The sequence below is a fragment of the Notolabrus celidotus genome, chromosome 15, assembly GCF_009762535.1.
Source record: "Notolabrus celidotus isolate fNotCel1 chromosome 15, fNotCel1.pri, whole genome shotgun sequence".
In the NCBI taxonomy this organism is placed as follows: Eukaryota; Metazoa; Chordata; class Actinopteri; order Labriformes; family Labridae; genus Notolabrus; species Notolabrus celidotus.
In genome coordinates, this window is record NC_048286.1 from 15,607,237 (window position 1) to 15,618,174 (window position 10,938).

At 41.8% G+C, this 10,938-nt stretch overlaps 3 protein-coding genes across 4 annotated transcripts; 2 read left to right on the forward strand and 1 right to left on the reverse strand.

Annotated features, from left to right (window-relative positions):
* LOC117827390 (cilia- and flagella-associated protein 251-like) lies at positions 1-1,790 on the forward strand. 2 transcript variants are annotated; one of them, XM_034703984.1, is made up of 5 exons: positions 1-117; positions 218-583; positions 753-1,199; positions 1,283-1,384; positions 1,460-1,790. In XM_034703984.1, the coding sequence occupies exons 1-5, from the start codon at positions 97-99 to the stop codon at positions 1,532-1,534; spliced, it is 1,011 nt and encodes a 336-aa protein (XP_034559875.1). In that variant the 5' UTR covers positions 1-96; the 3' UTR covers positions 1,535-1,790. The 2 variants fall into 2 exon arrangements, with proteins under 2 accessions (XP_034559875.1, XP_034559876.1); XM_034703985.1 differs by having other exon boundaries at positions 1,472-1,790.
* A 2,016-nt stretch (positions 1,791-3,806) lies between these two features.
* On the forward strand, positions 3,807-5,939 carry LOC117826966 (insulin-like growth factor-binding protein 1). The gene is made up of 4 exons (XM_034703405.1): positions 3,807-4,152; positions 4,316-4,458; positions 4,639-4,767; positions 4,880-5,939. Exons 1-4 carry the CDS (start codon positions 3,807-3,809, stop codon positions 5,003-5,005), a joined length of 744 nt encoding a protein of 247 aa, XP_034559296.1. The 3' UTR covers positions 5,006-5,939.
* A 964-nt stretch (positions 5,940-6,903) lies between these two features.
* On the reverse strand, positions 6,904-10,938 carry LOC117826846 (insulin-like growth factor-binding protein 3). Its single transcript, XM_034703224.1, has 4 exons — positions 10,454-10,938; positions 9,664-9,911; positions 8,762-8,881; positions 6,904-7,046 (listed from the first exon to the last, which is right to left on the reverse strand). The coding sequence occupies exons 1-4, from the start codon at positions 10,842-10,844 to the stop codon at positions 6,921-6,923; spliced, it is 885 nt and encodes a 294-aa protein (XP_034559115.1). The 5' UTR covers positions 10,845-10,938; the 3' UTR covers positions 6,904-6,920.

A 10,938-nucleotide genomic window follows, 5' to 3' on the forward strand; every position in this document is an offset into this window, starting at 1 on the left:
CTTAAGCTTCAACAGCTGATTTCAATAATCAACTAATTAGAGCCAGAAACTGCAGGGTATTTGCATGTTAGGAAAGCTAGGTTTTCAACCAGATAAATGGAAATTCAGAAGCAAAAAGTAAGTTTTAATTCACTCTTGTTTTACTAAAGTAGAAGCTCTCTTTAGTTCTCTACAATGGCGTCAGTTCAAGACTATAAAATTGTGTTGGATGTTGCAGAGGCGACGTCTGGAGACCTTGCAGGAAGAGTCAGAGCCAGAGGAAGCAATCGAGGAAGGGAAAACAAGCGAAGAAGAAGAGGAAATGCAAATAGAAGGAGGTTTGGAGACGCAGGAGGCAGAAGAACAGAGTCAAGATGAAGAAGATGTGCTGAGGGCAATGAGACCAAGGCGACTGCCTCGTTCTCTCAGCCAGACAGAGAGTTTGTCTGAACTGCCATCTAGCAGCAGTTACTGGGGGGGAAAAGAGAATGTCTCTGAGTCCGATCAGTTCAGTTCATCGGACCTAAGAGATGTTGCTTCCACATCTGGACAGGCAGGATCAGGAAAAGAGCAGAGGTCCAGCAGTGGTGAGCTGAGAGTTGAGGTAAGAACGCAGGGCATTTGCATGTTTAGAAAGCTAGGTTATCAGCCAGATAAATTGACGTTCAGAAAGTAATTTTGAATCCTCTCCTGTTGTAACAAAGTAGAAGCTATCTTTAGTGGCATCAGTTTAAAACAGTAAAATTGTCTTAATTTTGCTTTGTAATTAAAAGAACATGATGGAACAGAGGCGACGTCTGGAGACCATGCAAGAAGAGTCTGATACAGAGGAAGAAATCAAGGAAGGGAAAACACGCAAAGAAGTAGAAGAAGAAGAAGAAGAAGAAGAAGAAGAAGAAGAAGAAGAAAAAGAAAAAGAAGAAGAGAATGTGCAATTAGATGGAGGTTTTGAGACACAGGTCGCAGGGGCAGAAGAACTGAGTGAAGATGAAGAAGATTTAAATATGCTGAGGGCGATGAGACCAAGGCGACTGCCTCGTTCTCTCAGCCAGACAGAGAGTTTCTCTGAAATGCCATCTAGCAGCAGTCACCGAGAGGCAACAGAAAATGTCTCTGAGTCAGATCTGCTCACTTCAGTGGACTTAAGCAATGTTGCTCCCCCATCTGGACAGGCAGGATTAGGAAAAAAGATGTCCAGCAGTGATGAGCTGAGAGTAGAGGTAAGAATTTCGGCTATTGTAACATTTAATATCAAACAGTACACAACTCAAATAAAGAGGAGATGATTTTATTTTGATTTAAGTTCTCCAAGGTTGAATGGAAGAAATGCAATCATCCAGTTTTTGAAACATATAAACCACGAGTGAAAGAAAGATACCAGAAAAAGAAGAAGTCATCCCGGAATGTGAGTGTGCATATTACGCCAAGAAGGTTTTAATTACATACAGATACATACATAATATAATGTAATATTTTTCAGCTATTTCCTCAGTGGCTGATAGACTTGATGGTCAACATTGAAGAGGCAACTACGCACCAACTGGTGGTTGAGTAACACTCCTCACAAGGCGAGTGTGAAACATGTTGGGAATGCTGACCAATGACCTCCTTGTGGAACACTGAACGTAGAACAAACATCACCAATTATTATGGTTGGTTACTTCTGGAGATTTAAGTTCATGTACAACGTGATAGTCACTGTTTCTTCTTTTTATTATCACCATTTGATGTCATGTGTAGCATTTCAGTATAGTTTGTAGACTTCCATGTACTTCCATGTAACAATTAAATCACTATTAATACTACATTAATACTATAGTATTACTGCAAATTTGAGTGTCCTCCCAACTTTCAAGCCTGAACCCTTTGACCTTTTCTTCAGGTCAGTGTTCTTTGATCTGAATGCCAGTGTAAAATACTATCTGAGAGGCCAAAGCTTTCTCTTCAAACACTGTCACACGCCTACGCACACAAATACACATACACTCAGATCTTTGAACTTCAGGAGAGCAATGGGTAAGAGGTTAGGTTTTAGTTTTATGTTCAACAGGCGGTGTGGTATGACTGTTTCTTTAATAAAAACAAAGAGTGATGTTTTGAACATTGGGCTGCAAAAAAAATGATAGCTTAATTATATTGTGGGACCCAAAGAAGAATAACACACTTTTTTAATTATTAAGAGGGATTTTTTTTATTATTCTGTTGTTGAAGCATGCTTCACACATGCAGGTTGAAAACATACAGACAAACAGGGTACTATTGGCATGATTTAAAGAGACATGTCAGAGTAAGGGGACCATAAATAAAATTGTGCGTTTGTGCGTAGGTGTGTGTGAGTGGGATATTTAATATTTACTTAAATCTAGCACCACTAGACTTTGATCTTCCTTGGAGGTAGCTTCCACATACCTTTGCTGATTAAACATGCTCCAGTTTGGAGCAGTGGTTACATGCCAGATTGACCAGGCACAGCCTTCAAACAACTTTATCTCTGTTTTCCAGATCAAAATTCTGCCAAACCACACTGGGTTACGAGATGCCACCTGTCAGTTGTGCTTATTTACATCAGGGCATAAGAGCATTGAGCTATAGCATTATGGCAGTAGACACTTACTGAAGCAACAGCCCCATACAGTGGTGGGTGGGTGTGCTTACAGCTTTCACACATCATCGCACCAGCATTTTGGAATAGTGAGGGTGACGTCATTTAAACATGAAGACCATGTTATGCACACATCCATATTTATAATGAACATAGTGTTTTCAATTCAAATCTTTAAATGTATTTCCATTTTTCTGTGGGTGTTAAACATCTTCGTTTTTTTCAAAGTGTAGAAAAATAACCCAAGAATCTGCTGAGACGATGTGTAAACTTGTGCTATAATAATAATATTTTGGTGCATAATCCTGTTGGCTTTCTGTACTTTCCTTGTTGAAGAGTAAAGTGCAAGGATTTTTTTGTGCTGCATAAATGTTGAGTAAAATCCTTGGATATCCATTCTCAAAAAATAAACAAAAGATACAAAATGAAAAGCCTGGGGTCATGTAGAGTTCATTGCATAAATAGTGTTATTGTGTATATGGAGTAAGTAGAGGTATCTAGCATTTGGCATACATATAGTTATACTACATAATACTACACCAAGTAAACCACCAGTTACTACAGTCTTTCTTCAGACAAACATGTTATGATTGAGGCAGAGCGATCCATAATGTAAGGGTTATGCAATGCTAAAGGGGAATGATCTTGTTTATCTGTCTGCCTGATAAGAGGAACCTTCAGCAAAGACACAGAAGGGCCAAACAGGACTTAAGCCTGAAAACAATCTGTCAACATTACTTCACAAAACAACAATCAAAGTAAAGTTTTTGTAATCACCAGTCATTGTCTCGAAACCTATAACTCCATGGATTATCACTTATTGTGGATGTTATTTATTGTCTCTTCATTGACACACTTCTTCCAACACTAGCATCCATGTGATTGTTTCCTTAACCTCAAAGGTAGAGTCAGAGTTTGGTAATTTGGTCGTCCAAAAACAGGGTTGTTTTGATGTACAATCACCTAATGTTCCAAAGTAAATATTGACAGCAGACCTTGTGAACCTGGATCTACGCACGTCAAGCTGGGTCATCCACCGTTTACAGCAGCTTTGTATTTTGTATTTTGTATTTTATAGTCGTGGTCAGTGTGTTAATGATTAACGTCTCTGGGGGCCGGATCTCCATATAAATACTACTGGTTCAGAGAAATCAGCTTAGAAAGAAAAGTGGAGTCATACTGAGTAGTCCAAAAAAAAAAGAGTAAACTAACCTGAAGATTAGAGATGCCCGGATTATCTGAGCAGCTGAGATTGGAAGCATTGGTGGTTCTGGCTTTCATAGCCGTGGTGAGGTCATCCCCAGTGTTGACACCGGAGCCTATCCGCTGTGCAGTTTGTTCTCAGGAGAAACTAAACGACTGTCCTGCCATCCCAGCAGACTGCAAGCAGGTGCTGAGGGAGCCTGGCTGTGGCTGCTGCATGGCCTGCGCCCTGGAGAGAGGAGCATCCTGTGGGGTTCACACAGCCCACTGTGAAGAGGGTCTTCGCTGCACTCCCAGGCCTGGAGAGGCCAGACCGCTCCACGCACTGACCAGAGGACAGGGGGTCTGCATTGAAGAGCTAGGCCAAGGTAGTCTGGGTTTTAAGTTTTTCTCTTTTGTATGCATACCCTGTTGATTTCTGCTACTCTTTTGAGCATATAAAAATCTAAATAGAGCCAAAAAAAACAAAGGTTTGAAAAAAAGTACAATTTTGCAGTGTTATATTAAAATTACTTTCTGAAATCTTTACAGACGAAGTCGATGGAGCCCCTGATCAAGGCTCCCTGCATTACCTGCTGGGTCTCAATCTCCCCCTGGACCACCAAGACACTGCTGAGGGCCAAGAGAGTATCAAAGCAAAGATCAATGCCATCCGCAGCAAACTGGTACAAGAGGTGAGGAAAAAGCCGTAGCCTGAATTGGTGGGCTGATTTGAAGTAATTCAGCTTCCTTCCACTAGAGGGAGTACTTGTTTTTAAGTAACAGTAGATTTTTTTTTAAATTATGCCCATGATTAATGTAAATCACTGTTTTTATTGAAAGGGTTTTGTTTTAAAGCGTCTGCCTTTGCACAGGGTCCCTGTCACATTGAACTGCATGCAGCACTTGACATGATATCCAGCTCTCAGCAGAAACTAGGGGAGAAGTTTACAACTTTCTACCTCCCAAACTGTGACAAGTACGGTTTCTACAAGGCCAAGCAGGTGAGTAATTAAGGATTCACAAAATAAAATTCACTCCACCTGTTTGAAGAGATTCATCTTAAACTACTGAGTGATGTATTCCTGCGGTTAACCATCTCCGTTTCTCTTTCAGTGTGAGTCATCTCTGGTTGGACCGCCGGCTCGCTGCTGGTGTGTTTCTTCCTGGAATGGGAAGAAGATCCCAGGATCGAGTGACTTGCTTGGTGACTCAGACTGTCATCAAGAAATTACTCACTAAAGGATGGACTCTTGCTACTTAAACAACACACAGACACAAACACATCTAAACAAAATCAAACATGTTTTCATAACTTCTAATCAGGTATTAGTGTAAGTCTGCTCGGAAGAGCCTGATGAGTTGACTTCCTTCTACAAAAACTCTCATTCACTCTTAATCTAATATCCTATTTCAGAGGAGGAAATTTCCTCTCATTTTATTTACATGTATGTATCAAGACTTATTTATTCAGTGCTTGTATATTCTTACTAACCATTTGTCGTTTTTAGATATTTTATATGTTTGCCTATTTTTTTGATTGTAAATAGGGCAACACTGTATACGTTTGTGTTTCTGAATAACTCCATTGCTCAAAACCACAAATCCACAGCTCTGCCAAGCCCATTTCAGAGTCTTCACGATCTGTTTTTTCTCGATTCATTCAAAACTGGTGCTGCTCACGGCACGAAAGACAACACAGCCGCTCATTCATACAACATGTTGACATTGTCTGAATGTATCTCCATTGGCGTTTCCTCAATGGGTATTGGGGGAAATACTTAAAGTGCCACAAGTATGCACACGGTGACCAAGCACAAACATATCAAGACTCATCCAGGCCACTGTGAGGTTTGGATAGGGTTTTTCTGCATTTGTCTACCTCTACAGGTCCACAGGTTTAGCACAGGATTGCTGAGGGCTCTCTTCAGCTACATCTCTCTCATATTCTCATATTTTATTTGTCTTTATTGACCTATTCCATCATTTACTCAAGTATTTATTATAATTTTAGTGTCTATTTATGCCATTGTTTGCTGCTGAGCTCTGTGAAGACCAAAGTGTTTGTGAATATTTTGCAAGGAATGCTGCATTCCGTTGTTGTTTTTGCTGAAACAATGTACATACTCTTTTAATTCTGTGGATCTGCATCCAATTAAATTGTTATTATAATGTGGTCATGTTCCTGGATTTTTTTTTTCACCGCCACAAAAATCAGTTTCACACATATTAAAATCAAGAGAGGGCAAGATGAAATGGGTAAAAGAAATGCGATACCTTGATCATTTTATGCTGCCTTTATTAATTAAAAATAGACCTCTGAGGGTTGCATTGTACATGCAAACAGCATAATTACTATAACATGGGCAAGTGTTGAAAGTTATCCCTGGCTACCAAGAAATCAGAGATAATGTGTGTCCTTTATCCCCCGTAAAAATCAGCTTATGCAAAATGACAACAAAACAGTAAGAACCACAGCACAGATTCAAGGAAATGTCTCTTTTCTTGGCTTGAGATCCAGCATAAAAAAATGTAATACCCACTGTAGCTGCACAGTCGTGTCCAACTCCCTGAGGAGCAGGAAGAAACCAGACAAAATGGAATTCATAGTGACAAGAATTCATAGTAAGGCACTGCATGCTTACTCTGAACTACATATATTATACTTACATAAATTTCATGTGTGTCATGACAAAAGACAATGTCTTATGAAAAAATATCAAGCATACATAATATGATTGCACATCACAAGCATGTACACATGTGCAATGCCATTTCATTGTGCGTACATGAAGAGCAAACGTTCTCATCAACTTCAGTGACAAGTTCAAATGTCTTTAATCAGAATGACACCTCTGAATACTCAGAAGTTGTCTTGGGTTGGTCAGAGACAAACAGCTTATGAAGACTCCATCCATGGCAGAAAAGTACAGACTGTATCTGTGACACGGAAGCTTTTTTACTCCTGGTACTCTTCCTCTGTTCCCCCTGCTCAGCCTCAGAAAAAGGTCCCACAGGCAACAGATAGAAATAGCAAACATCCATATATCGGTTGAGCCATCTCTTGACCTCTCTCCCAATATCCTCAGTGTCTCCATTTGTTTACAAATCTTCTTGCTCTCACTCCCACCCTCCCTCCCTCCGTTCTGCTCTGCTCCTATTGGCTCTCAGAGTTGTAGTACTGGGCGTCTCCTCGCTCCTTCCCATCAAAACCTGGCAAGGGCTGCCCATATTTGTCCACACACCAACAGAAGCCTCGCTTTCTGCCTTTGGATGGACGGCACTGGAAGGGAAAGAAGGGACAAGGTGAAGGGATGGAAGAGAAATAGGTGGAGAGTGTGCAGCTAAAAGTGCAAATCCATTTGAATATGCAACATTAAGGGTAACAAGCCACTTTACTCAATGAAGTAGAACAGCAATAGTGAAGAGGCATTAATGGTTAGATTGTGCTGAGTGGACGCAGCCTTGGTTATCCAGCACACTGTGGTATTTTGAGCTGCTTTTATGGTCTACCTCCTGTTACACACACATATACAGACCTTTAAGGTAAACAGAAACCTGGTAAAATATTTGCTTAGTCCCATTTGTGAACAACTGAGAACCAAGATCTATTTTCAGAAGCTGGTGGCCAGTACGAATCATCTGTTGCTGATTATACCCCACAGATCCAAATTATGGGTACGACAAATGACTTACAGAGCCTGTGGAGCTACCCAAGGGCTGTTATTTTACTGCCAATTTTACTAAAGGTCAACCTCCACTCTAGTAAAACATGCAGCCATTCATTTCAAAGGCTAAAGCAACTGCGCTGCTGCTGCTGCTGCTGCTGCTGCTTCTGCTGCTGCTTCTGCACAGAAGAGTCAGAGCTGATCAAGGAAGAAGTCATCCTTATTCAACCCAATATCTTAGCAGGGTTTGATTTAGAGGCTGACCTGGCTGAAGAAGTACTATAGTACATGTAAAGTGTGGAGGGAGAAGATGCTGCTAATCATTCAGTTGTAAAGTATGTCTTCAAAACATTATGTCTGAACAAAGAATGTATCATCAGGGGTTTAAAATTTTAACTGCAACACCTAAGTTTCTCCAAAAGAATCCTAGAAATCAAAGTTTTGAGCTGCGTTAGCTTACATCATTACATTTTAGCTGAGTATGTTTTTTCAAACTAAGTCATTTTCTGTTCTTAAGAGTTTCAAAAAGAAATCATTTCTACCAAATCATGCAAATGTGCAAATAAAACTGCAAAATGCCTGCCACTCCAACGGCACTTCAGAGCTCAGTGAGGAAACTCAGTCCATTCTATAAAAACTAAGACAATGAGCCTGGTGTTTGTGAGACTGGCTATGGGATGATTGCAGGTCAAGGAGAACACCCCATTAAGCAGGAGAGACTGCTGTGTTATAAGAAAAGCTTCTTCAGTGATGCAGTGGCGCGGGTGCCCTAAGTGCCTCCATATGAATGCGTCAGAACCACTCATTTAGTACAACCCAGATCGTGGGTGAACCATGTGAGCGTGGGGATGGCTGCAGCTCTATTTCTGTGCATGCTTCTCAAAAGTCCAGCAATTATGGGGGGAGCGCATCGGGTGCTGGTGGCCACCTTGACGTCTGTCTCCCTGGGAGGGTTCCCGTTAAACGGCCATCGTCCCAGCCGTCAACCCCACTGGGGTTTGGCCCCTGTGGTTCCTGTCTCCAGCGCCAGTGGCTAGGGTCTACCTCACTGGTGTGGTGGTGCAATGATGAGGCTCTAATAACTACCAATGAGTACAGGAGGACAGCTACAAATCTGTAATTGGGCTGCAGGAGACCTAAAGCTTGAGTCACTAGGCTACAGCATCGAATCCTTATTAATGTAGCATGTGAAAAGGGAAATGTGGGTTTCCTTTTTACAGCCTTTCAATGATATAAGAAATTTTTATCAAGTAGTTTTAATAACAGTGTGCCCCATTAAATAGATGCATAAATCAGTGTCAAAATGAATCCTTGAATGGTCTTTTTTTACCTGCTTTTTCTTATAGAAGCCCTTCTTGTCACAGTTTGGTATCCTGAAACCTCTGGGGTTAAGAATGTCTGTAATCTTGAGGCTACTGAGGATGCCCTCAATCTCTCTCCGACAGGGACCCTGCAGAAAAGGGAGCATATTAACAGTTAGTGTACTTTTTCTATTATCTCTACATGCAATACTGCATCTGCAGCTCAGACTTCTAGAAACCCGAGTGTAACTGATGCTAAAAGAACAATCTCATTTAGAAGTAATATTTTGCCATACATTCTCTAGTTTCTGGACATTATAAAAGCTGACTCACTCTGCATCAAACATTTCCCTGCTGTAATACCTGAACAATGGTTGTTGCAGTATAAAAGAGGTGACAGATGAGAAAATAATTCATTTAACCAGCTTGCAGCGACTTAACAGTTTTCCAAAGCTGCTTAGACCTCTTTTACACAAAGGCTGGAGGATAAAGTGAATTCAAAGAGCTCTAAGAAAGAGCCAAAAGGCTTGTCTTCAAGTCCAAGTACTCCAGTCACTAATCAAAGCAGCCAGTCAAAGCCCATTACTAGTGTGTGCTCACTTCTCTGGCCAAAAAGAAGATCAAAAATAGCAGCAGGGCTTCCTAACAGGCACTCACACAGGCCAATCCATCATTCATTGGCTCCCACTGCACCCGGCACGCGGACGCCTTGTGGCCAAACAATCGCCTGACCCAGGTCAGCCGCAGGGCCATCGTACCCGCTCCCTGCCATGCCATTCTACTGCTCACGATGCCTGCCAACCATCAGCGCCGCTACCCAAAACATTTCATCACCCACAGGGGGAGAAAAACACCAAAACACAGAGGAAGAGGAGAAAAACATTCCTCCAGTATGCTCTGAAGACTGAAAAATATTGGTAGCAGTACTTACATACTCAGGCTCCTGTTTGGTCTCCAGAGAGAAATTTTGTTGGTCTGTGATGAGTGGTCCCGGGAGCTCCTCCATCTTAAAGCTTAGGGTTCTCTTCTGCTGCTCCCGTCTGAGGACATCTGACTTGGCAGGGGGGAACAGAGGGTGAAGTGGAGGTCTTAAGGGTCCTGTTGGTCTGTGGGTGCTGTATGCAGGTTGGGGGCCTGAGCTGGTGAAATTCCTCTCCTCATCCTGAGTCTCAATAGTCTCTGTCGAAGTTTGGAAACATTTATTTGAGTACACCAGGAAAGTATTCAATTCATGTGTGATCATTTGCAGATTGCAATAAGTTTTAGAAGGAAAGTAACAGAGATCTGCAGCATAATTGCCACCTCTTCTTCACAGTCCTTCACACTTCAGAGTGAAAATTGTTTAAATTAACTTCACACATCTCAGGGTAAGAATAAAAATCAATTGTAACTTATAACCAGTCATTCATTTTTGCTTATACATTCGGGGACGTCCGGGTTTAAAGATTTGTATCTGCTTAAATCCGTCTTATCCTTCATGTTCTCTTCCAAAAATATTTTTTGGATGAAATAAACAAATGATAGTAGCTTTAAGTTGCATTCCATGAAACTGTTGACTTATACCAATGAACTAACCCAGCATCACAATATCAATATATTCACAAAAAAAAAGGTAATAATCATCTAAATGTTTCTTTGCTTCTCATAAATACATGTTGCTTGTTAAATGTATCATCAGTGCACAAGTCACTCACATAAAAAGGTGCATGCTGCAGAATTACCTGGAAGTTCGTTGACTGGAGGTGTTGGTCTGACGATGGGTCGTTTATTAGTAGCGTTTGCACAAATCCCCCTTCCCTCCAGCAGAGCCTGCAGAGGTTTTGTCTCGCCGGGCTGATGCTGACATGTCAGCCCGGAGCCACATCTCCCGGTGTACACACCGCACGGCTGGCCGAAGCTCAGCGCGCAAGTGAAGCAGCAGCCGCAGCCCGGTTCGCGGACTTTCTCGGTGCAGTCCTTTGGTAGAGGTTTGCACAAAAGACGCGCTCCAGCGTCACATGGTTCGCATTTGATTACCGGGCCGATTGCACCTGACCTCCGGGGGAACGATGCGAGGAAAAAAGTCATGCAAAGCGCGCGAAGGCAGGAATCCATGGTAGAGTCTGAGGGCATATGGTGTCAAAGTGAGGAAGCGCACTGTCCTGCTGTGGTAACTTTTCACTGGGCAGCTTCTCTCTCATTCACATAAAGCCACCGGACAAAACAT

What these genes read in the sequence shown, in the direction of transcription:
- LOC117827390 (XM_034703984.1), top strand. Translation starts at nt 97, where the DNA reads ATGGAAATTCAGAAGCAAAAA. An exon ending in GTGGTGAGCTGAGAGTTGAG is followed by an intron (nt 584 to 752) that starts GTAAGAACGCAG and finishes TGTAATTAAAAG; the next exon opens with AACATGATGGAACAGAGGCG. An exon ending in AGAAGAAGTCATCCCGGAAT is followed by an intron (nt 1,385 to 1,459) that starts GTGAGTGTGCAT and finishes AATATTTTTCAG; the next exon opens with CTATTTCCTCAGTGGCTGAT.
- LOC117826966 (XM_034703405.1), top strand. Translation starts at nt 3,807, where the DNA reads ATGCCCGGATTATCTGAGCAGCTGAGATTGGAAGCATTGGTGGTTCTG. An exon ending in CATTGAAGAGCTAGGCCAAG is followed by an intron (nt 4,153 to 4,315) that starts GTAGTCTGGGTT and finishes AAATCTTTACAG; the next exon opens with ACGAAGTCGATGGAGCCCCT. An exon ending in GTTTCTACAAGGCCAAGCAG is followed by an intron (nt 4,768 to 4,879) that starts GTGAGTAATTAA and finishes TTTCTCTTTCAG; the next exon opens with TGTGAGTCATCTCTGGTTGG.
- LOC117826846 (XM_034703224.1), bottom strand. Translation starts at nt 10,844, where the DNA reads ATGCCCTCAGACTCTACCATGGATTCCTGCCTTCGCGCGCTTTGCATG. An exon ending in CCAAACAGGAGCCTGAGTAT is followed by an intron (nt 8,882 to 9,663) that starts GTAAGTACTGCT and finishes CCTTTTCTGCAG; the next exon opens with GGTCCCTGTCGGAGAGAGAT. An exon ending in GCTTCTATAAGAAAAAGCAG is followed by an intron (nt 7,047 to 8,761) that starts GTAAAAAAAGAC and finishes TTTCCCTTCCAG; the next exon opens with TGCCGTCCATCCAAAGGCAG.